The sequence below is a fragment of the Manacus vitellinus genome, unplaced genomic scaffold (assembly GCF_001715985.3).
Source record: "Manacus vitellinus isolate BGI_N305 unplaced genomic scaffold, ASM171598v3 scaffold_57_pilon, whole genome shotgun sequence".
In the NCBI taxonomy this organism is placed as follows: Eukaryota; Metazoa; Chordata; class Aves; order Passeriformes; family Pipridae; genus Manacus; species Manacus vitellinus.
Window position 1 is genome coordinate 3,669,128 of NW_021940666.1, and position 24,420 is coordinate 3,693,547.

A 24,420-nucleotide genomic window follows, 5' to 3' on the forward strand; every position below is an offset into this window, starting at 1 on the left:
CTTTGGTGCAAAGCCCACCTGTGCATCCACATCGTCTTCTCAAATTATGTGTTTTCAAGTTATCTGCTCTCACTCTGTATTTTGGGACTTGTGGCAGTGAGAACTGAAGCTCCGGGTTTCCTGTTAATTAGTAGCACTAATGAATGATTAGGAAAAGGCTGTTGGGATTTTCTTTCTTAGGCGTACCAGATTCTCAGAGAAGCTGAGGATTAGAAACTCTAAAATATGGACAGCATGGCAGGACACCTTTCTGATGCCAAGGCTTACAGGAGCAAAGCCTTGGGAAGCACCTACCCTGTCATGAACAAGAACAAAACAGCTTTAAAGTGATGTAAAAATTTATTTGATTGTAAGTAAGGCTGTGTTTTCAGTAACACTCAGTGTCCTGTTGCCACCAGTATTCCCTAAGCAACTCTCCTCACCACAATCACGACTCACTGGGACTTCTAGCAGAAGTAACAGGCACACAAAAGATAAAACTGAATCTGATGCTAAGATACTCAAGAAAAAGATTTTAAAAAGCATCTCTTCTTTAAGTTCACCTGAAGTCTAATTTTGATCTAAATATTTCCACATGGGAAAAGGATTAAAAGACAAAGCAAATGGGGTTTTGAGGAAGGGAAGTATGTGGAAGGCAGCAGCAACCTAGAAGGATAGGTGCCTTCACCACAGCTCTCCATAGGAAATACAATTCCTTGTAGCAAAACCAGTCCCAGATAAGCTTGAGACAAGGTGAACTATCAAAGCAATTTAAAAACACACAAAATATTCCATGCAAATGGTTCAAAAAGTTTATTGAATATTTAATTTACAAAAATCATATCCCTATGACGTGTTCTATGCAAAATTGGATAAAATAAACTGCATATAAAACCCAACCCTAATAATGCAAATACGACACAGAAAATGAAACCATGGAAAGGAGAAAAAAAATAATAATCATGAGACACATATGACATTCATTAAGGATTGTCCCAACCATCCCAAGAATTGGTTAACATGATGCCTTCTTCCTTGACACATTACACATTTTACCATTTTTATACAGGTCTTCTATATTTCATTGGTCCAAATTTAGTTTATAAAAATTCTTCGCATTCTTTCTTAACTGCTACACCAGTTTTGCCATTTTCCTTTTGATCAGAAGGTGGAAACAGACAGTACATATATTGAACATGTGCACTATTAGATGCAACTTGCTATCTTTGGTAGGGACCCTAAATCTGCAGTGGTAAGCTTTCTAGAATGACAAGATTTTCAGGTTTGGCAAAAAAACCCAAACTACCAGGTTTAATTTTGTTGTTAAGTAGAACGTTACTGGCAGTTTCTCTTGAACATACAAAAAGTATAGTTGTCTCTTGTATGGTTTCAAAAGACAGACTGTTTATATGGGTTTTGAATCTAATTATTCGTTTTAACATTCCTTGACTTCACTATGGTAGCATAAAATGTCACTACTGCAGAGCAGGCCATTCCTGCTATGAACATGGATGCACTGCATACAGAACACAACTGCAATCCCATCCTGCCTCTTTTTCTCCCATTTAAAGCAATGAGAATATTCCTGCAGGTAGTCACAGATATCGATACCAGTTTCCTTTTGAACAAGCAAGAATCTCGCTGAGTGATTTAACACTCGTGTAGTAACTTTTCCAAGTTTTCCTGGGAAAGAGAAGGATGAAGCAAAAACAAAAAGTAAAGAAATTTGGGACAATCAGTGCTAGAGAGTTTGCAGCCCTCCTCTGGGATAACATGAGCAGGAGGAGCAGGATTAAGAAAAATAATTTAAAAAGAGAGAAAAAAAAAATCAATGCAAGAGCCAAGGAACTTCACTTTAACAGAGAAGGAAAAAGTACCACACTGTTTCCTTCATAACATTAATATTCCATAAATACTGGACAGTATTGGATTAACTACCATTAGCTGTAGCTTTCAAACATTCTCTTTGTTTTTTTCAAGCACTATCTGGAAAAGAAAATTAAAAAATTATACACCTCCCCAGTCCTCCCCACTCCCTCTTAGTGGAAATGCAAACAACCTGCATAGCCATGATTTTCTTAGCTGAAAACACTTAGTGGAAGACTAACTAGACTTAAACACTGAAGTAAATCTGCTCACTTATGAGTGAAACATGCAATATCACAACAGACAGCTAAACTAACTGTCCTCCAAAAGGCTTTTTTATGACAATTGCTAATTTGGCAGAGAAGGAACGTTCCCAAATGCATGAAAATAATCTGAAGAGCCTTAGTGACAAAACATAGTTGTTACAATATATTAGCGATTTTCTGTGGCATAAACATCTTAAAAAGCATCAGCAAAGTATTAAATATAAAAGCAATATGTGTATATACCCCCCCTCTGTCCTCAGAAAAAGCATCATGATCTGTAGTGTATTAAGTCATGTGACTGGGGAATTAAGGCATAACCAGTGGACAATATTCCTCACTGTCTGAGCTCCACATAATTGGCAGGGAAGAGCCCGTATCGGCCTTTGCAGACCCCCCTCCACCAGCCGTCATCGATCATCTCGATGTTGGTGATGATGTCATCTGGGTCAAAGGAAATCTCATCATCCCCCGCTGCAGAGAGAGTTCAGGAAGCTCAGTGTTCACACAGGAGCAGCCAGAGATTCCAATAAAACTACTGCAGGATCAACCAGAGATTCCAAAAAACCACAATAGGATCAACCAGCTGAGATTTCAAGCAGCTCCCTGCGCTGAGGGCTTAGGGAGAGCCCTGCCGAGAAGGACTTGGGGGTGATGGTGGGCAAGATATGACCCAGCCATGTGCACTCACAGCCCTGAAAGCCAAATGTCTCCTGGGCTCATCCCACAGGATGGGCAGCAGAGGAGGGAGGGGCTTCTGCCCCTCTGCTCTGGTGAGACCCCACCTGCAGTGCTACTGGGGCATAGGAAGGACAGTGGACCTGTTGGAGCAAGTCCAGAGGAGACACCAAGATGATCAGAGGAATGGAGCACCTGTGTTGTGATGAAAGGCTGGGATAATTGGGATTGTTCAGCCTGGAAGACAGAAGGCTTTGGGGTGACTTAATTTTGGCCCTTCCCAGTACCTTAGAGGAAAGATGGGGCAAGACTATTTACAGTAGTGACAGGACAAGAGGGAATGGGTTCAAATTGAAACAGAGTAGGTTTAGATTGGATATTAGGAAAAAAGCTTCCCTGTGAGGGTGGTGAGGCCCTGGCACAGGTTGCCCGGAGAAGCTGTGGCTGCCCCATCCCTGGCAGTGCCTAAGGCCAGGTTGGATGGGGCTTGGAGCAACCCGGTCTAGTGGAAGGTGCCCCTGCCCATGGCAGGGCGGTGGAACAAGATAATCTTTAAGGTCACCTTCCAACCCAACCCATTCTAGGATTCTATGAAGAGTGTTAACACTTGGTTAAAAAAGATTTTGAAAAGTCCCACCATTTCCAGAAACATGAGTTTTCAAAAGTGTCTCAACTATTAAATCACTGGTTTCCTAATTCTTCAGATATTCATTTCATATACCACTCCAAGAGACCAAAAGATAAAAAGGCAAAGGAAAAATCCAGACTTACCTGTGCAGAATAGAGATTTCAAAGACAAAGGTTAAAAAGAAGAGCTTTGCTTACCAGCTTGATAATCATAAAGGGCTATGGCTGTAATTCCAAGTTCATTTTCATATTCATCATAAGCATTTTCTTCTAAAGAGAGAGGACAAAAATCAAAACATGAAGTACACTACCCATCATCCTGAATTCTTTTCTGTCGTGCTCCCCCTTTAATTCCATTGCTAAACCCACATAGGAAGCAGGGAATGCCAGGTTTTAGCAGTGCTGACATTCCTTCTGAACTGGACTTTTCCCCTAAATTACACACAATTAAAGCCTGGAAGGAAGCATTCAAAAACAGGCACTTAAGACAGTAGAAAATAAAGATGCTAATCCTTATAATGCTTCTGTAAAATGTGACAGAACAAAACTGAGCCCAAGATTACTGTGTAAGAGAATATTTAATACAAGTTTAATAGAAGTTGGAGGGAGGAAAAAGGGGCCTCTCTAAAATTCCCTGGATTTTGTACTAGAGCAGGTTCATTCTTCACATCTCATTTAATAACCATAAAAGGTAAGAAAAAAATAAGAATTCAAAAGAACCTTATTTTTGCAGTTTCAGTAGTTTCATACATCCCTACTCCACCCTCTCACAGGCACAGAACACACCACATCGATTTCTAACTCCAAGAAGTATTGACAGAATTTTCTGCTGGCTCAGTACACGTTTCATCTCCATCTCTGTGCTTTCTTCTCAAGTTAAGCAACATTCCACAGGGTGGAAACGGTTACCCCTAAATTTCTTTTTGAACTGAAACCCTAGAGAGGACTGTAACTACTCCAACATCATCTCACTAAAATTAAGTAAATTCAACCTTGCTCTGGCCATATCTTAATTTTCTAATTAAAGTTTGTTGGTGGAGAATCTAAAAAGTCTCATTAGAACAAGCCTTTTTAAAGCTTAGGACAGTGTGCTATCAGCACAACTACTCATTAAGTTATTGCACAATAAAATTCATCTTAAAGGCTTTCATATCAGAAACAAACATTCTACCTGCTTGGTAACGGTCTCCTGCTCCTGCCACTTCATAGACAGTCTCTGGTTCATATTCTGCCTCTCTCTGGCTCACTGCTTCCTGGTAGTTTGACTCTGCAGCTTTGTAGCCAGACTCTGGCTCATGTGCAGCTGGATAGGAGGAGCAAGAATTCTTGTAGGCAGACCCTGCCTCATAGGAAACTGCATCCTGCAGAGAGACAGGTGAGGTTCTTCAGGTTTTTGTTAAAGATTCCTACACTCAGGATCAAAAAACATATCCTGGAAGTGATTCCAACACACCTGATAGACTGGGCTGGAGGGTGCCTTCTGCTCAGCTGGCTGTGTGACAGGAGAGGGTGGTGGAGTCTGTGTCTTGGCTTTAGCTTGTTCCTGAATTGAGGAGAAGGTAAAACTTCAGTGCAGTTTAATCACTGATGTGATGACACCAAACAAGAAACAACCCTCCACTAAGAAAGAGAGGCAGCACATCCTGCAATAAACTTCTGGGAGCAGAGAACTGGACTGGCTGGATCATTAGACCTGCTGAAAGTTGAGACTGGCTGTACAGCAGAGGCTCAGAAATACAACAAAGCAGAAGAGAAAAAAGTGAAAAAACAAACACCCCACAGTACATATGCATGCATGTGTTTAAAAACCACTGTTCTCTGGCACATTTCCATAGGAGCTGCAGGGTTTTGGTGTTCATTATATTCACTCTGTTCACCAGCTGGCTGGGCCTCACATCCCGTTTTAGCCTAAATTTAAAGAATCTCAAGCCCACACGTCCTAATTGTGCAACTGATCCATTATCTTTGGTGAGAAATGGTCCTGCAAGCTCTTGCAGGTCTACAAAACATCCTGCCTGAACAGCACACACAAAAGTAGGTCGTACATACTGACAGTGAGGGATTCAAACATTCAGAAGAGTTAGATGTGGTAGAAATAAAAGCAGCATTGCTATTGTATTCTGTGACACAAAGAAATCTGGCACTCAAGCACTTCATGCTGTGCCATCCCACCTGTGAATCCAGAGGGCAAATCCATAATCCCTAGAAAGCCACTCATTAGGGAGCCAGGACACTGTAGCACAAGAAATGCTACGTTGCTGGAATGACTTAAAAGAAGGTTGTCAGGTAGCTATTTCATTTTGCCTCTCTTTACCATAGGGGAAAACTGTGAATCAAGGGCCAAGCTGTCTTTATTGTAAAAAAAGAAGAGAGAATATGTGTTATGGGAATCTGTGCACTCCAGTAGTTCAGGTCCATCAAGCTGTAAATCCCCAAAGGATTCTCAGGAGAAATCACAGTCCAGAGACAGGATTCTGTTACAAAAAAATCTTTCTTTCCTTTGTTTGTCACAGCTCAGAAAAAAATACATCTAACAAAGAAAGCCAAGTGTGACTTGAGAGCAGAGCCAGCTTCAAAGCTTAGTGCTGTCCTTTCTAGAAAAAGTCTGTCCTCATGCAAATCCTCCCCTCCACTTCCAGCTCCTGGGCTACAGATGAAAAAGCACCACCAAAGTGATTATCAGAAGTCAAAACTAAGTTTGGGGACAAATTATATACCATCAATCCATTAATGATGTCACACATGGCAACAGTTTGTCCTAGGAAATGGGACTCTGCAATCCAGACTGGAGTTTAGGACAGACACACCATAACTGCCATAAAATATTTAGATTGCACAACCCGCCCTCAGGCTGGGTTTTGCCACACAGTGAAATGTCTCATATTCTCCAAGGCAGCAGAAGATAATGAAATCATGAGGCACCATCGACTCAAAGTAGCCGTCAAAGAGCTCCCTGAGCACCGTTTGAGTACGTGACATGTGAAAAGCAAACCGGGAATACTAGCAAAGAGGACTCCTGAAGGAACGCAGCCCATATGTATGTTCCCATTGTGGGAGTACATGTGCCCACATACTTTCTAAAAAGTGAGACTTTCTTCCTTTTGTGTGAAGTTCACTTAAAGAAACCAAGTTTACCTAAGTCGAAGTCCATTCCCACCCTTTGCAGTATCTGTGGATGGTGTGGGTCACATTCCTGCCCTCTCCATGCTCAGCTTGGGAGCAAGGGGCAGTGCCAGTAGTGCCATTTCAGCTCCCCTCAACCTCATCCCCCCTCTCCCAGTGTCTGCAGAATCCCACAATTAACCATGGAGACGTTCAGTCTGTAAGAACATTAATCATCTGGTTATGGTGAAATTTAAATACCAGCTTTGGGGGGAAAAAACTTCAAATGTGTCCAGGCAACAGAATCTTTGATGAAGCATAAGAAAAATTAAGCATAATGGCTTGAGTTTAACCCACACTTACAGCAAAAATACCAGTAAAGAAATATGTAATTTATGAGATAGCAAGGAGGAAAAAAAAAAAAGACATAGCATATCAATGACTCATGAGAATCTGTGGAACTACATTTAAATCCTTTTGGAGAACTGTTTCCTCAGCAGGAGGAAACTGCAATGAGAAATTGGTAACAAAAGCCTAAATTCACCACTGCCCATCCATAGATCTTACTTGTGAACATCTGATCACCCAAAATGAATGGCAAGAAAGCCAATGGAGCAGGTGAACTACTTCCCCCCCTCAGCCCAGACTACAAGCCCATGCAATGGAAGGGAAAGCTAAGCAGAAAGCCTGAGTACTTTGTATGATCTCCTCACTTGTTAAAAATATGGCTCCAACTGCATTGTGACAGGAATAGTCTAATGGAGAGACATTCAGCATCTATAGCAGGCTGTGGACTCCACACCCCTGGAAATGTACAAGGCTAGGTTGGATGGGGCCCTGAGCAACCCTTGGAATGTGACCCTGCCCAGGGAGGGGGTTGGAACTGGATGATCTTTCAGGTCCCTTCCAACCCAAACCATTCCACAATTCTGCGATCTCCTCCTCTCCCAGTTTTCTCTACCACAGTAAAGAAACCCAAATAGTGCTTGGAGGAAGGTACTAAAAGTGCACATGGATGAAAGGCAGCATTAGAAGAGACCACTGATACACACAGTTGAACTCCCACTCAACTTGTGAGACTTGTATACAGTGAATATTATGCTCACAGTGCACATCTTGGGAAAAAAAGCAGATGACTTTCAATGTACAGAGCTGATTTATCCTATAAAAGCAGAATTTCCCAAGCTTCAAACACAGCTCAAAAGGAATCCAGAGGTTTTCAGAAGTCAAACTAGACACAAGCACAGCAAAACTACAGAGCTATTTGACACAGCACTGGCCTGAAGAGCAGAGCTCAGGAGCCAAACCACTGAACCAGGTAGGGGAACTGGTTTGGGTCTAGTTAACACAAATTATGGTTTATTTGTTAGGATTAGTTTTCCACTTTGGTGTGACTATAAGGAAAAGGGTGCCTTGAGAGTGCCGCCTGAGCTGCCACACTGGCTTGGGCAGGTTTAGTTAATCTGAGTAACGTGGGGTTTCAATGCAGTGTATTTCTCTTAGTTTAGGAAGATCAGAGCTGGGTTACCATAAGCCTACCACGCACTTTTCAAACTGAAAACAAATTAAGTTACATCAAGTCTAAATCTGTGATGAATCAGACCATACTGATGGAATGGGATGAACACCACACCCTGACATCCTGCGGCAGCCTTCATATAGGGGGAAGTATCCACCACATCTGAGAAACCAGCCCCTGGCTCTGCCCTATTTGTTCTTAGTCAGAGGACCAAAGAGATCTGAGAAACCATCTGTCTTTCCTGGATTCCAGATGTCTCACAGAGGATGTTGAGACAAGAAGATTTATTAGTGGGGCTGCAGCTGCTGGCACATGTTAGCTCTAACAATGAAAGATACTTTTGGCAGAAAATAAAAACAAAAGAGAGGAAAGAAAGAGGGGGTTAAAAAAAGGAAGTAGGAAAATTCCTCCCACAGCCAGACAAGAAGAGCAGTGAGGAGGTTCCCAGAAAGCATTCTCCTCCTCTAGGTCTCTTCAGCACATAAAGAGGCAATTATGAAGATGGTGAGGAAGGCCATTTTTCCTGGGCATCTCCTGTACTTTTCATCAGGACCTGCTCAGTATCCCTACTGGTTGTACCTGCTTGGGACTCTATTAGCACTGGCTGGAGCATGTGTGGGCATCAGTGTTACACAGTGTTTCAGTGCACATGTTTGGCCAAAGAGCATTTATTCAGAATTTAAAAATTATCTCTGTGTGTCTTCTGCTTAGTCTCCTCTAGTATAAACTGATATCTGTAAAAGAAGAAGCAAAGGAGAAGGGGAAAAGAGGGACTATTCTTACTGCAGCACCAACTGCTTCCCTATTCCTGCCATAATATCAGGGTTATTACAGATTATAAGTATGAGGTCATCAAATCAAAATACCAGCATGGGACACAAGGGAAACTGCCACAGGCTCTGAACCTGCAGCAGCCTGCATAGAAGGTCACCCAGCTGCAGATTGGTCTTACTGGCCTGGGTTACTGGTGACAAGTCACCCCAGTTCACTGTGTAACAAGGCAAATGAACAAGACACAAAGGACAAATCACTACTAATGCACTCACTAGTCCTTCCACCTAAGCAGCAGAGTTTCACCAGATATGCAAATTCTATAAAGCTGATAAAATGTAATTTCTGACTAAACACTTTCTGGAATTATCTTGCTTATGAATAACACAAAAAATCACGAAGCTTTAAACCACACCAAAGCTAAACTGATTTTTTTAATTCTCAAACTAAGAATCAATTAACATTTGCAAGATTATCTTCCCCTAATCTCCTGGCTGTGTGCTTATACCAGTGAGTGGTACCACCTCCATCTTCCACAACACTGATTCCAAAAAACCAGCCTCACCAATTACCACCATGGTGTTAAATTTTGTGAACAAGCAGAGCCTTTTGAGGACCACAGAGCTCTCTCCCTTTATGAGCTCCAATATGGCCAAGGGAATCTGGTATTACCAAAAGGCAGAAGTACAGGAAGGAAAGGTCAGGCTGCAAGGATTGGTGGTCAAAATTAGTATATTTTGGGACAAGCTAATTAAAGAAATTCTATACTATTAAGTGTTACCCTATCCCCCTGTGTGCTGCCTGGTACACACATGGTGCACACTAAGGGATGGCTGCAGTCACACACAGGTGAAGCACAGGAACAAATACAGACAAAAACACAAGCAGTTTTAAAGCCCAGCTGAAAAAAAAAATCTTTCTTAAAGATTCCCTTTTCTCCTAGCACTGCACTGAAACACACCAGACATGCTGCTCAAGTGGGATTTGAACCTTACTGACCTCCAGTTTCCTTCGAGCCTCCTCCTGTTCCTGTTTCTCCCTGGCCATTCTTTGTGCTCTCTCAGCTTCTGCCTTCCTTCGGTCTTCCTGCTCCTTTTCCTTGGCCAGGTTTTCAAAGTTAGCTCGGATGGTGCTTGTTTTATTAGCAACTGCAACATGGAAAAGAATTCAAGTCAAATAATGCTGTTTCAGGAGCTGTATAAAGGTGGTCTGAAATGAGTTTTCGGTAAAAATTTCTGCTTTTCTGCCCCCTGAGCTCATAGTCCATTCAAAAAAAGTCCTTCTATCCCTCTTTCTCCCTCCTCCCTTCCAAGCCCAAACCTTTTGTGCACATTTCTCTTATAGAAAAACCTCTGTAAGATTTATCCCTCCTCTCCTTCATGGTACAGCCTCCACCACTCCTGTACTCAGTCTGTTCTCCGCTCTGATGCTTTTTATTCTCCCTTCCTCAACTCTGATGACCCCCAAGGGAATTAAAAAAAAAGAGAAAACAAACCTCAACAAACCAAAACAACCTCTAAAGGGAGGAGGGAGAGTGGTTGAGGTTTCTAGAGACCTGCACATACAGCAGTTTTACTCAGCACTGCTCCACCAAGGATTTGGGGCCAATGCCTTACCAGCTTCTATTGGCTTGGTCTTCTGGTAAGTTGATGTTGGTTTCTCAATATCTTCAAAAGTTGCTGCATTCTAACAGTGAGGAGAAAAAAGAATACATTTTAAAACACCCACAACAATCATGAAGACATTCAGGCAGCTTCGATCTGTGACATTTTATTGTGATACTGTCCCTAAGGCTTTTTTTCAGAACATCAAATGAAATCAAGAAGAATCAAAGCTACAGAAAGGATTGCTCCCTTTGTGAAAGTCAAACTGCCAAAGAATTAATCTTCAGGGGCAGGTTCAAACACATAAAAATCCTATTAATTAAAAAAAAAAAAGGTAGTTTATGAATAGATGACTCATCAGAACTATAAATGAGGTAATGTCCTAAACATATATTGTGTAGCTGTTGCTGTTCTAATTCACGTTGTGCAGGATTTCTACCATTGTAAAAGCCTCCAGTTCCCTTAAAGAAGCAGATATTGTTAAAACTGAGTAAGTATTTTAGAAAAAAAATATTCAAAATATGAGTTTTTTTAAATGAATGGTCCCAAGTCCTGAAGCCACAAGTTAAAGAAATGCTACAGACTTTCAAACTTTGCTATTTTCTCACTTTCAAATGTCCTACAAAAAGCTGTGAGTAAATTTATTTAGTAGATAAATCTCAGTGAGGACTTTTTCATCTTCTATTTTCTTAAATTAGAAAGCAGACAGGTAGAAAAGGGGGTATCAACTGCCCTATCTTTCACTGTTCTAAACACCAAAACAAATTCTCCTAAGCAGAAGGTCCCTGATAATCAAAGTGGGCAAAGTTGGGTAGGTATCAGACACCTATTTTAAGCATCCCACTAAAAGCATTTCCTCAAGATATAAGACATTAGCTAGCTGACATGACTAAAATTGTGAAATTTACGGATTTTCTTATTCTTTTGTATTAATTTTTCTATTCTTTCATTTCCCTCCTTCAGTGTCCCCTACTTTAACAGATACACTACACATATGTACACATGCATAGATGTGTATAAAGTGGTTCTGTGTGTATAAACTTGCTTTTTGAAGACTTAGAAAAGCACAGAAATCTACTATAAGACTGGAGAAGTACCCAGAAAGACAGAGCTGAGCACTACAGATCTAACCAGACTATTTTGTACCCCTATAGCCTATTTAAGTCATGGCTGTCTTGAGCAACTCACCTTATCCATCCGATCTTTCTGCACACCATACTTCCCTCCAAATCCCTTGGAATAATCTAAAAGCAGGATAAAAAAGGGTCAGAGAGTAGGGAGTTTGTTGTCCCTCCCATCTTCCTGCCAAATGCAAACAGCCATCTCAGATGCATATAGCCATTTCAGCTGCATGCAGAAGGCACAGTGACAGCAGCCAAAGAAAATGCAGCTTGGTTTTGGTGCAGGAAGGACACAAGAACTGCAAGAGCCTCCAGGTAACACCAGCAGATGACAGATCGTGGGCCCACATGCATTCTCTGAGTAAACATGAAGCTGAGGATTGATAAGGCATCAAGCAAGGAGTAAGGGATGAGCCCCTCTAATGCCTCACTTCCGTAACACAGGCTTTCACAGCACCAATTCTTAGCCCTCTGAAGGGATCACAGAGCCTAAGCCAGTTTGCTTTGCTCAAAGGAGCAATGTTCTGTCTTCAGTGACCACAGAGGTGTTTATTTTTCACTCTTAAACTTGGTAGATTCTATGAATGGCAGGAAAATAGAACAAATTTCTTGTTCCAGTGGATTTGGTTATGATACTCAACTGATGAGCATTAAAGTAATTGGTAATAACTCCTGCTCTACACACAGAAAAAGGGCAATTCCACCAGAGAGCACGAGCCTGCAACACCTCACCACCACAAAAATGGGGTGGCCATGCTGTCTCACGCCACCCCTGACCTGCTCACTCTTCCTCTCACCTCAGGCTGACTCTTGCACCTGTTATACACTCCCAAGTCACATTAACTCACTAGTGGCATTAACAATAAAAACAATAACAAGAGTAGTTTTCTCCTCTTTCCAGGGAGTTGCACTCTGAGGAATGTCTGATGAGCACCAGAGCAGCACAACAGCAGCAGCAACACTGTGTGGCTGGAAAAATACCCCTTTCTGGTGGCAGTGAGCTTTAGGAATGTGCCCTTAGACTCTGTGGATGGACAGGCTTTCCTATACATCCCTGGAATACAATTACAGTTCTCCTCTCAGCCCTCCAAACACCTGGGTCTCCCTGCCAGCTATTTTAGGGTTTGTATTCAGGCTCTGATAAGGCTCATCGGACACTCTAAAAGTCTGATTTGTGTCACTGTAACACACCAGAATGAAAAACCTCATTTTCTCCAGCTTTGTATGTATTTTCAGCCAGAATAAATATACTACACTTACATTTTCCTGATCCAGACTCCTCACTTTAAGATAACGGAAAACCAGGAATTCATGATTTGTACCCCAACTATTTCACAATGGATAAAGAGAGCATTATAACAGCATTTGCTCACCCAAGAACCACAAACATTCCCTACTTCTTGTTTTAAAGATCATAATAATTTCTAAAAGATCTTGCCATAACCCACTGCTTGTTAATGGTTACATGCATGGTCCTTATCTATTTTCCCACCAATTTGTCCAGGTAAAACTTAATATTTAGACTCTAAACTGCTAAGCATGACTTCATTAACATCATCCTGACAACAAAGTTGTTATTATCACACTAAATGCATGATTTTGTAGAACTGTTAACTAAACACTGCACATATTTCCTGAACACAGGATTACTTGATATAACAGTTTAAGAATAAAATGGGAGAATATTTGCTGGATCATGGAGGAATAGAAGCGCAAGAAAGTGTCTGCACATTCCTAGCACGGATCTACTCAGACAACTATTCCAGACTGTGTGAGAAGTGCCTGCACTGTTAAGAAAGTAACAAGTGAAAACGGTGCCTTGTTGAGATTCATGCTTGGCTAGTTTCTCCTTGTAATCAAACCCCACAGCAGATGGGTCCTGCCTTTCTGTCTGTACACCAAACTTCCCTCCGAAACCACTCTTATAGTCTGAAAAAGCCACATGTGATAAATTAAAACGGAGGGAGGAAAATAAAGAAGTTTAGTCAGAGACACTCAAAATTATTTTTGCAGTATTTTCAGTCATTTTGGATGGTGGGGGAAAAAATCTCAAGACACTTTTGTAAAAGTAAATCCAAAAAAAGTTTCAATTTGAGATTAGGAAGACGTCAACATAATTTATCAGATGTAAAAACACCATTCTGAAGTCACAGAAAAAAAGCATTTCTCAACATTTTTCATCCATAGTGCACAACGCACTTGCATTTGATCACGGTTATGAACACAGACACATAGATATTATGTTCACCAAACCAAAACAACAAAAGATACAAGAGAATAAACAGAACAAATAACAAAAGATACAAGAGAATAAAATGAGCTTCCTTCATCAGTGTGGTTAACATTTGCACAGAGATCTGACTTTTAAAGAGGTGTGAAGATGGGGTCTACAGAGACTACTCTCCAGATATTATATATATACAGAGCATTGCTTAAAGGAAGGAGAAATATTTCTGCTGTCACACAGCTTGAGGGGAAAACAACCTTTCAGCTCAAAGATCATTCCCTTTTGCTGCCTAAGGAACAACATTTACGCATATATATATATATTTGTATATATGTGCTATGAAATGAGGGAGGGCACAGAAAAAAGGGTTTCAGGTAATCCTCTCACAACCAATCTGCTGGAGCACCCAAGAGAACAATATTCTGAGTCAGTTTTAATTTCTTTAATTTAAAAATATTAATTTCTCCAAGTTAAGGGTGGTGACAGACACAGTGATGGGGAGCAATTGTTGTATTTTACAGCTTTTCTTCTGGCTACCAAGTATTTCACAGGAATAAGCACCTCACAGGCCATGATAAAGGACAACATTAGATATCAGATTTCCCCTGTATGAAAACAGGGATATCCATAACACATTATTTGTGGCAAGTACAAAGAAATTGCAAATCTGTGCTTTGCATGAGCGAACTGAAAAAGGAAAAAATAATCCAGGCTAATTGTAGACTCTTAAAACTTCTTCAGAGAGAACTCAGCACTAAGTCTGAGCTTTCAGGGACTCGGTATCAGCTGTGTTAAACCTGCTTTGCAAACACCAGTACAACCAGTAAAAAGCAACCAGTCCAACAAAGAAAAAGGAGACTCATATCAGCTCCTGTAACTGTGGCCAAAGACACCAGGGGAGGAGGGTTCACACAGGGAACAGGAAACTCAAAATGAGGGAACCCCAAAAGAACAACAAAGAGCTGTGAGCTGATGTACCTTTCTGGGACTCGTGAAGCTGCACCTTTTCCTGGTGGTCCCAGCCAAGGGCACATTTGTCCTGTCTGTCTGTCTGCACACCGAACTTGCCTCCAAACCCCTTCACATAATCTGTGTGCATGAAATTGCAGAAAACATAGTTGCAATTTATGACTGTAAACAGTATTTATTAAAAAAAACCAAAACAAAACATTATGGGATAAGCTGCCCTGTCATTAATGATAACACTTTTAATGATAACATCTGTCACTCACCCTGCTACACTTCCTCAACAGAAAGGAAGGATACACAGGCAATAACTCTGGGATTACAATGCAAGGAATCACCAAAAATCTCACACAGACTCAATAATATTTAAAGATTTGAAGAATCTGAGGCATTTTCCATCTAAAGCTAAAACACACACACACACACACATATAAATATATGCACAATAGATATATAAAGAATGAAGGACTTGATGCTGCCCCTGAATAAAACAGATCTGCGCAATTATGCATTTATTTCAATAACCAAGGTCCCCTGGAAATCGGGTTGTGAAAATCAGGTAGAGTTTACAATGCCTTTCTTTTCATTTAAGGCAATCCAAAATCTGCACACACAAGGGGCAAACACACATTTACCACAAAAAAACCCAAACAAACCCACACCCCAAAAAATACCCCACAAACAAAATATCTTTCCCAAGTTTAAAAGGATTTGAACTTCTATTTTTAAAATAAGATGATAAAAACCTTTCTGTGATTCATGTTTTTCCGTTTTGCCTTGATATTCAAAGCCAACAGCACTTTTATCCACTTTGTCCTTGTCGACGCCATATTTACCACCAAAGCCCTTGGAATAATCTAGAGATAAGAGTGAAGAATTTTGTAAGTGTTCAGTACCCAAAATATTACCTTAAAAATTGTGATAATCAGAGCTGCTAACATTACATCATGTATTAAAAGAAGCGCTGACATCCTTAGTTAAACTTGATTTCAAGCACTGAAGCCATAAATCCTTCAGAATACATAAATCCTTCAGATTACATTCTCCAGGATGGAAAATAAAATAGAATCCTGTCAGTAGTTCAGTCACTTGGTAATATCAGCAATTCAGCTACTTGACTCCTTAATAAAATTCTTAAGACGCTTATGCCACAGTGAACTTCCAAACCCATGTCAGCAACAGCCTGGATGTTTTTAAACAAACACCCTCTTCTTGTTCAGCATTTCTAAAATGCAAACATTTTTTTGAGATAAACAGAAAATAGATGGCAAAAATGTCACAATTTTTCAATAAAATCGTTGATTTTTTGATCAGAGATGCCTAGAAACCTGATTAGCAACACAATGTTAACTCTAAACACTGCTAACTGATAAATGCTTTAATCTACAGACAGATGACGCTTTTAGAAGCATTTCTCTGTGGTGGTTAAACTGCTTACAGTTCCCAGTACTTTAATCCACAGTTTTTCAAAAGAAGTTGTAAAACTATGTGCCCTACTTCCAAAGTAATGGCAGTTGGATCACCACTTAAAACCAGGCAGAACTTACATTTTAGGTGTCTTTTTCAGAAGTCAGAGATTTCAGCAACATAAATTTTATTCAGTGTTACCTTTCAGCAGGTTGGGAGTGCAAGAGATGCCAAAATATTAATATTTTACAACACAGCCTGTGATCATTGCCTACAACATCAGAGTATGAGGCCACTAATGTGTCTATTCACCCTTCTGGGAGTTGTGTTTCTCAGTTTTCCCCTGGTAATCAAACCCCACTGCACTCTTGTCCACTCTGTCAGCCTGTACTCTGTATTTTCCATCAAAACCACTTGAGTAGTCTGCACAACAAAAATAAAATGAAGACACTTTTCATGGATACATCATATCCTAGCAACTGAAAGGGGGGGAAAAAAACATTATTTCAGAACTGACTATTAAGTCTTTAGCCTTTAGCACACAAAGTTAAGCCTAATCTTGAACACAAAAATAAGACAGGCAGCAGTCCTATAGTTTATGGTGGTTCCTATTAAATTGGCTCCCTATTTCCAACAGGGTGCAATATTCCAAAGAACAACTCCCAGTATTTCTAAGATGTCCTTGAACCTTCCTTGTAAAAGAAAAGAAAGACTCTCAATGACACACCGTTTCCTCGCCTTAAAACCTCATCAGCTCATGAAACTGCTTTGAAATACATTTTTTATCTTCTCTTCTACCAAACCCAACATCTGATTCACTGACAATGTCATGCAGAGGTCTCACTAAATAAGGTATTTTACATACAGTGAAAGAATAAAGATCTACTCTATAGTTTATAGAAAATGTGTCTAGAGAGGCGACCACCTGCCCACTTTACCTTTTTGGGAGGGATGTTTCTCAGTCTTCCCCTGATATTCAAACCCAACAGCTGACTGGTAGAGAAATAAAATTGCGTGTGAGACAGAGTTAGATATTAGAAGAAAAACTGCATGAACTCCAGTGGACAAACAGCATGGAAAGCTCCTGTGTCTTTCCATACTGCTCTGACCCTCTTGATTGGGAGCATAAACACCTACTTAACTTACAGGTCATATTCATTTACATGGTAATTTAGTGCACATGTCCATGGCAAGGATTTTTGTCCTCCCTTGCTAAGGCAAATTGTACCAGTAACAAACTCTAGTCTTGACAGGTTCAGCAATTCAGTACAACAGAAATTCAGCATTTCCATGCAGGGATTGTTACAGATTCTTGGAACAGGCTATAAGTTATCCTGCCCAGTAGCTCATGTTGAGATACAGGATAAACCATCCCCAAATCCCTCCTTCTATAGCATTCACACTGACCTTGTCAAAAAACACACACACAAAAAAATTTAATTTTTAAATTCACAATGAAATTAATTTTTTAATTAAAAAAACACACATCTCTTTTCAATTAATCTCAATTTTTCATAAGGGTTTTTTTCCTGCTTTGCTCTAAACAGTAATTTATCTCTGTTACAGTCAGTGTTAGTTTGCTACTAAACTTCTAAAAGAGCAGGAAGAGCAGAGTAGACCACACCAGCATTTTAAGGTATTGGAATTACACATACAAAAGGAGAAACTAAAGCACTGTGAGGATCTGCAGCAGGAGATGAAATCGCTTACCTGGTCAACTCTGTCGGTTTGTACTCCAAACTTCCCTCCAAACCCTTTCACTGAATCCACTTGGGAGCAATGCTTGGAAAGTTTGGATTGATATTCATGTCCAACAGCTGACTAAAAGAAATTGTTAAGTTCAGAAGGAGCAGTTCCACACAGTTCTGTATGTAAGAGAAAACACTGCACCGAGTAACCAGGGTTTAAGCTGTTACCAACACATGTCACTGGCACTCCTCCTGTTGAAACTACTTCCCTGGGAATTCCTACTCACTTGGAAAGTCCAAACACAGCCCAGGCAAGGGAAGTGCCAAGAGTCTGACAGCAATGACTGTGTTTTATGGAGACTATTTTATGCTCAGTAATTGTACTTCAGAAGCACAGGAATGAAAATAAGAAAGACATGGTGAGAGTCGTGATGATGCCCATGGAGAATTTAAAGTTCCAGATAAAATACGCAGCCTTGCAGCTACAGATCTGTTGCAGCTGATATGGGACTGCAACCAAATACAAATACAACTAGGTGTTATTCTTTTAGGGAGGTACCCATATCTCCTGCATAAATCAGAATTAGGCATCTTCTCTCCACACTTTCTCCTCACTTGCAAAATGGCATCGCAACACGAAGCACTGCATTCACATCAAGACGGAGCTCCCAAAGGTATCTAGCCCTGCAGCCTCCAACTGGAGCCTGGCCCTGGAACTTGAGCTGAACAGAGCAGGCAGAGGCTCAGCTACACCGCACCATGACTGGCTTCAGGTAAGACACAGGGATATGTAATTACACACACGAAAGTCTATCCAAGCAGTGTTTGCTAATGTTACACTAACCTAGTGCTGGGAAACCCTCCCAGCTGGAAGCCTCACATCTTCATGGTGCTACTTAACCCAGCAAAAATGCTTTTTTCTTGCCTTGTACTAACACTGGGCACTGGCCAGAATAACTTGGAATTCGTCAGTTTAATCCAAAACTTGCTTATCTTGCGTCAGGCAGTTGGACCAAGACGAATTAATGTGAGGACACAAGGTGTCAAGACACCTAAATAATGTGGTTTTTACAGTGTCTGCCCTTTTTCCTCCACACAGGTGATGGAGGGAACATTCCCAGCAGGTAGGAAAGCAAAATATTACTGCTGAAGTAATATTAGGGCTGAAGTAATTGCCAGGTAACAGAATGAGGATGTCAATAATAGGACATTACTTCAACTTATAAGCATCACAAAAGCTCCTTTCTCTTCCTGACTGAAACAGTCATACTCTTGTTCATTTTGCAGATTGCCTGTAGTAGAATAACTGTTAAATGTGACTGAAAAGGCTCCCACCTCCCTTTATTCTTCTCATTACATTTATGGAAAACACGAAGATCTGGAAATTTTAGCTTCTATGTGGTTTTACATGATCTCTTTGTTGTTACACCAGTTGAGGTAGGGAAGATTTAAGCATGTTGTTTGCTTTGTGTTCTTACCAGAACTTTCTGCATTTCATCAAATATCAAGCACTACAAAAAATAAAACTCATAAAAATAAATCATAAACATCTCCTGCCACCAGCATCATTCAGATGGGCATGACCATGATTAATTCTGGCCTACAGGAAGCAGTGCTCACTTTTGTTCCTTTCATTTTTCCCCATGGACACAGGTGAGGGATAAACTGCTGACACCAGAGAGCAGCAGCAGAATAGGCCTGATGGCTGGATGTGCTCTACTTTCCCAGACTCAAACGTTAGCCCAGGTTCTCAGAGGCCCATTGAGAACTACACAGCAATTAACCCTGGAATACAGGAATCCAGCAAAAATTTAAGGCTGGCAAATTACCAGAACCCCATTCACACTTACTTTATCCATCCGATCCTGTTCAACTCCAAATTTCCCTCCATAGCCATGAGAAGCTTTTGGTCCTGTTTGAAGCTCCTTCTCTTTGAGGTTCTGGTGTTCTTGGAAGACATTCTCTCTCAGTTGATGAATACTTTAAAAGACAATGATAATGAAGCAGCAAGTTTTACTAAGAAAGTTTCAGCAGACAAATTCAAAAAGATGCAAAATAAAGAGATGACAAAAATATTATCTCAAAAAGAAGTTTGACAATTTGTATTTTTCAAGCCCTTCCCATTTTTTCAGTGCACAAAAAACTTGCTCATATTCTGAGAAATTAGATTTATTCCACTGCAAAACACTGTTTAAAAAAAAAAAGAAAAAAAACTGTTGGTTTTAAGATTAATATGGAAGGGAATTTTGCTGTTTGAACAATCCAGTACCTAGAACTGATATGTGCCTGAAACGTATTTTTTTCCCTCTTGTCCTAATTTAAATTCTTTCCAATGCTTTTTATTTAGATGGTAACTTTTCAGAACAGGGCTCATCTCTTATCATACAGTCCCTATGGTAACAGGACTAATTCTAACTGGGCACAACTGTAATGCTAAATAAGGATGTGAGGGGACATGCACCTCCTCTTCCCAAAGTGACCCTTTACAATATGCAGGAATTGAACTCACAGTAATAAGAAATAAATTTGCAAGAAACACAAGATTCAGGAGATGGGTAATTTCTGTTCACATAGCACTCCGTGATATTCATTTGCTTTTCTATCAGAGAGCTCTATTTGTTACTTCACCGGAGCTTTTATGAGTTTGGTAACAGTTTTCTAAATAAAGCCTAAGAATTAAGAGTCCAAATGTTTCTTTAAAGTACCAAACTGGAACTGCTCAGATCACTCAACTTCTCCCCTAGAGCTACTGGCTCTTTTACCACAGCAGAACAAAGAAACTTTCCAGACAAGGAGGCTGGAAAAATTACATTTCCAGTGATAATGAAAGACTTAAGAGTCTCTGCATCGTATTTCTGATCCTGAGATCTGAAGATACTGTCTGGATTTGAAAGACCAGCAACCTGGAAAATAATCAATCTTCTACAGGGACTCTTGTTTTAATTATGAAGGCACAAGTAACCAAGAACATGAATTGATTAAAAGCTGCCTGGGATTGTGACTATTAATAAATTCCACAGGAGAGCTGCTTTACTTGATGTGCTCCTGGTGGCCGGATCCATTGACAGTTTTAGCTCCCCAGCGCTGCTCTTTCTCACTCACATCATTCTGTGAAGGACACACATAAAAAAAAGAGTTAGAAACCCAAAGAAATCACCGGTTATCTGCAGTTTAGAGGTCACAGAAAAGCCTCCAGCAATCACTGAGATCAGAAGAGTTAGAAAGGCAGCTACTACCAGCTTCACTTTTACTTCACTTCCAGGAACATGCACCTATCAGTTTCTTTTGCTGAGACATAGCTCCCACGCCGAAGAGTTACTCTTAACATGCCACATAACACACTCCCACTGAGTCAGTAAAATCCAAAATTCATACCACAAAGTCTGGATCTGTCTCCCAGTCATCAGCTCCATCATTCTGGTTGACAGAAACAGTGTGGCCTGCAGTCGCTTTCCACATCTGCAAGACCACAAGAACGAGCAGGGTCACACTCTAGTCACATATCAACTCATTTATGTGCAAGCTGCTGGAGATGTAACCCAAAATTCCCAGTAAAATATGTTATTTAATCACACCACCAGAAGCTGTACTTGCAGTGAAAGTAGATTTGACCTATCTGCACTGTAAAAAGGTTAGGAGCCATCAATGACATGATTTCAAAGAGAACAAAGAGGCCTTCCCTTGCTAAAATTAATATGTGTCTTTTCATCTACCTTCACTGCACTCAAAGACTTCTCCTCAAAAAGGTTTCCAAGCCAATATCCACTTCCAAATTCTAATTTTAGATCCTGTGCATATAGTTAAGGTGTGGAAATAGGTGGTTTTTCCCCAGTCATTAATAATGATGAGAACAATACTGTTCTTTAGGTTGTATAAACTACATTATACCTGCACAACCTCATGTGTTGTGTAATGAATTTCAGCATGATGACAGAAATCCAAACAACTGTAAGACTTTGCACACAATCCAGCAACAGAGAACATAAGTTTCTGTGTTTTGAGACACATGAACAAAGTCAGCATCTTGCCTGATTTCAGGAGAAACAGAGGCAAAGAGCTGGAGTACCGAGAGCAGGAAGCAAGACTCATAAAAAGGCAAGCAATGGCATCCAGAAACAACATTCAGCACTTCCAAGAGGTTAATGACTTGGGGCATCTCACTTTGGGGAAACTTTATCCCCTGTGGAGTATCAAGTTGGATGCTTTTAATTAACACTTTTGAACATGACTAGTTAGCAGAATTCCTGAACTGCCTGGAATGTGGCTGTGTGTTACACCCTTTGTTCTAAGTAAGTCAAGACAAATAAATTCTAAAAAGCAAAACTAAAACGTCAAAAAACAAGCCTCCTGTTCTCCCAGCTTTTCAGATACACGTCAGAGAAAGGGTTTTTCTTTGCTATTCTACTAGAGCTCAGTTTTTTCACATACCATCATTCTGTCCACTTACCTTTATCTTTCTAATTAAGAATAGATTATAAGGATGATTGTCACAGGCTATTTCACTCACACAAGCATAATTCAGTAGGTGGAATGAAAACTCCCTTTTAAATGCATAAATAATAATCCATGGGTAAAGTCCACCACTCGCTCTGTCAGGCTTGTTCTACAGCCTGACAGAATGAGCTGATGAGCCAGTTTTATGGAGCATTTCAGAAATTTCAGGACTGGCAACATGAATGAGAACAACTGAAAAACTGATAGTGAAACACCAAGGTAACAAATGATGGAGCAGCCTGGGAGGAGGGTGTAAAAGCAGAGCAGATGACATCCTGAAAGTATATTTCCCCTTATGCTCCTTCAGGTCTCCCATCTCCAAATTCCTCTGGCTATTAAGGAACTAGCATTTATAACAGTACTTCATGTGCAGAAAACTAACTACAGGTTTATAACATAAACCTTTAGAACATTGGTATTTTATCACTGTCTTTAGAATATCCTGTCTAAAGCCTTCTATGATGTGATTGCGTTTCAGATTTTCCTACATTTTCCTACTAAAATCTAATCTCTCATCAAAAAAACTGCAAAGCCTTGGAAAGCAGATTCAAAACAGCTCAATAATGAAATTCAACATGGAATCCAGGTTCTAACTTTGTAACTTCTCTTAAGAGGGATGGCTTTGTATCCAACCCTCTGTGCAAGATGTTTAGAAATGGAATTCAAGTGACAAGAGCTGAAGCACAGGTACATATGCATATGGCGAATCTCTACATATTTAGTGCAAAACCCTTTTTTTCCCCATGTATTTGATTCATACGTTCACTTGACTGATGTGTTTCCTAAATTCAGCTGTGCTCAGATATTTAAAAGAACAAAAGCTGGATCCTTAAGCCTAGATTTCATTGCTTCCTCCTGGAATTCTCACAAACAATAGCGCAGCAAAGAAGGATTTCATACGCTCCTCTATGCAAAATCCAGAATCCAACATGTTTCTTCCTAAATTATGTGGATAAACGCCAACATTTTTCCACACCTCAACCCTGCACTATACGAAGTGAATTACAAACGGGAGAGCGAAGCAGCGCAGTGACAAGAGATCTCAGTGCAGAGCCAGCAGGAATTTTTGCTCGTTTCGGCCTCTCTTCCAGCATCAATTCCAGGGCAGACCGAGGAGAAACATGATCTCTCTGTGACTCAGTGGTTCACGTGGCCAAATTTCTGAAGGAAAAAGCAAAACGCTGCGGCTCGAACACAAACCGACCCTAAATGTACACCGCAGATTTATGCGGCCAATCCCGCTCCTGACTCATGGGCGGACACATCATCCTACCCAGCGCCTTTAGCGGCGCCCTGGGGAACTCTCCCCTTCCCAGGGCCTTGGGACGAGCTCCTGGAGGAACACGCCGAGGCTTTAAGGTGAAGAGAAGCAAAGCTGGATGGAGGGCACCGAGGAAAAGGGGGCTCGGGAGTGCGGCAGTCAGAGCCCCGGCGCGGCATCACCGCGGCGCGTCCCGGAGAAGACGCTTCCTCTCCCCTCTAGTGACCAGCGCTGCGCTGCTTCGCCGAGTTTAAATAACATTAAATAACATTAAAAAAAGGAGACGGAGCCACGCAGCCCCGGCTGTGCCCCTGCCGGCAGAAGGAATCTCGGGGTCCTGCAGGATGCTCCGCCGCCGCCCCTCGCCGGCCCCTCCCGCCCGGCCCCACCGCGCTCACGGTGTCGCCGCCTCCTCGTCCTCCTCTTCTTCCTCGGCCCTGGATCGCCCCGGTGCTTCCCGGGCTGGCGGCGGCTCCTGCTGCTGCAATTTCCGCTTCTCCCCAGCTCCCACTTCCTCTTCCCGGCTCCAGGTGGGAACGGGACGGGCCGCGCTCCGCCCCCGGGCGGGGCTGTGCTGGGAACACCGCCCCCCGGGAGCGACACTCGGGATGAGAGGCACTGCCATGATAATAAATGTGTGTATTGGAGGCAGTAGGGCAGCTGCTCCTTCCCCTATTTCTTTAAATCGCTGTGAAAAATGCGCTGTACAAGCGCTATTCCAAAAATGCACCATCAGGAGTTTTAAAACGGCCAGGGGAATTTGGGGCAGCTTGGAACAGACTTTTTCTATTTTTCTCCTCGTTTTTCTCTGCCTCCTCGCTTTTTTTTTTTCTTTTCCCTTCCTCCT

At 41.2% G+C, this 24,420-nt stretch overlaps 1 protein-coding gene across 3 annotated transcripts; it reads right to left on the reverse strand.

Annotated features, from left to right (window-relative positions):
• Window positions 1–778: 778 nt before the first annotated feature.
• Window positions 779–24,107, reverse strand: CTTN (cortactin). Of its 3 annotated transcripts, XM_008923133.3 has the most exons (17): window positions 23,972–24,107; window positions 21,194–21,277; window positions 20,853–20,926; window positions 19,669–19,798; window positions 17,841–17,951; window positions 17,069–17,123; window positions 16,443–16,553; window positions 15,470–15,580; window positions 14,736–14,846; window positions 13,349–13,459; window positions 11,598–11,653; window positions 10,422–10,491; window positions 9,805–9,953; window positions 4,867–4,956; window positions 4,585–4,774; window positions 3,612–3,683; window positions 779–2,582 (listed from the first exon to the last, which is right to left on the reverse strand). In XM_008923133.3, the coding sequence occupies exons 2-17, from the start codon at window positions 21,275–21,277 to the stop codon at window positions 2,446–2,448; spliced, it is 1,662 nt and encodes a 553-aa protein (XP_008921381.3). In that variant the 5' UTR covers window positions 23,972–24,107; the 3' UTR covers window positions 779–2,445. The 3 variants fall into 3 exon arrangements, with proteins under 3 accessions (XP_008921381.3, XP_017937338.2, XP_017937339.1); XM_018081849.2 differs by lacking the exons at window positions 13,349–13,459; window positions 16,443–16,553 and having other exon boundaries at window positions 23,972–24,102; XM_018081850.2 differs by lacking the exons at window positions 13,349–13,459; window positions 16,443–16,553 and having other exon boundaries at window positions 2,571–2,646; window positions 23,972–24,103.
• Window positions 24,108–24,420: the final 313 nt, after the last annotated feature.

Coding starts and splice junctions, on each gene's coding strand:
- CTTN (XM_008923133.3), bottom strand. CDS start 21,277: ATGTGGAAAGCGACTGCAGGCCACACTGTTTCTGTCAACCAGAATGAT. Junction 19,799..20,852: donor GGCCACCAGGAGCACATCAA/GTAAAGCAGCTC, acceptor TGTCTTTTAAAG/TATTCATCAACTGAGAGAGA. Junction 11,654..13,348: donor CAAGCATGAATCTCAACAAG/GCACCGTTTTCA, acceptor TCCTGCTTTTAG/ATTATTCCAAGGGATTTGGA.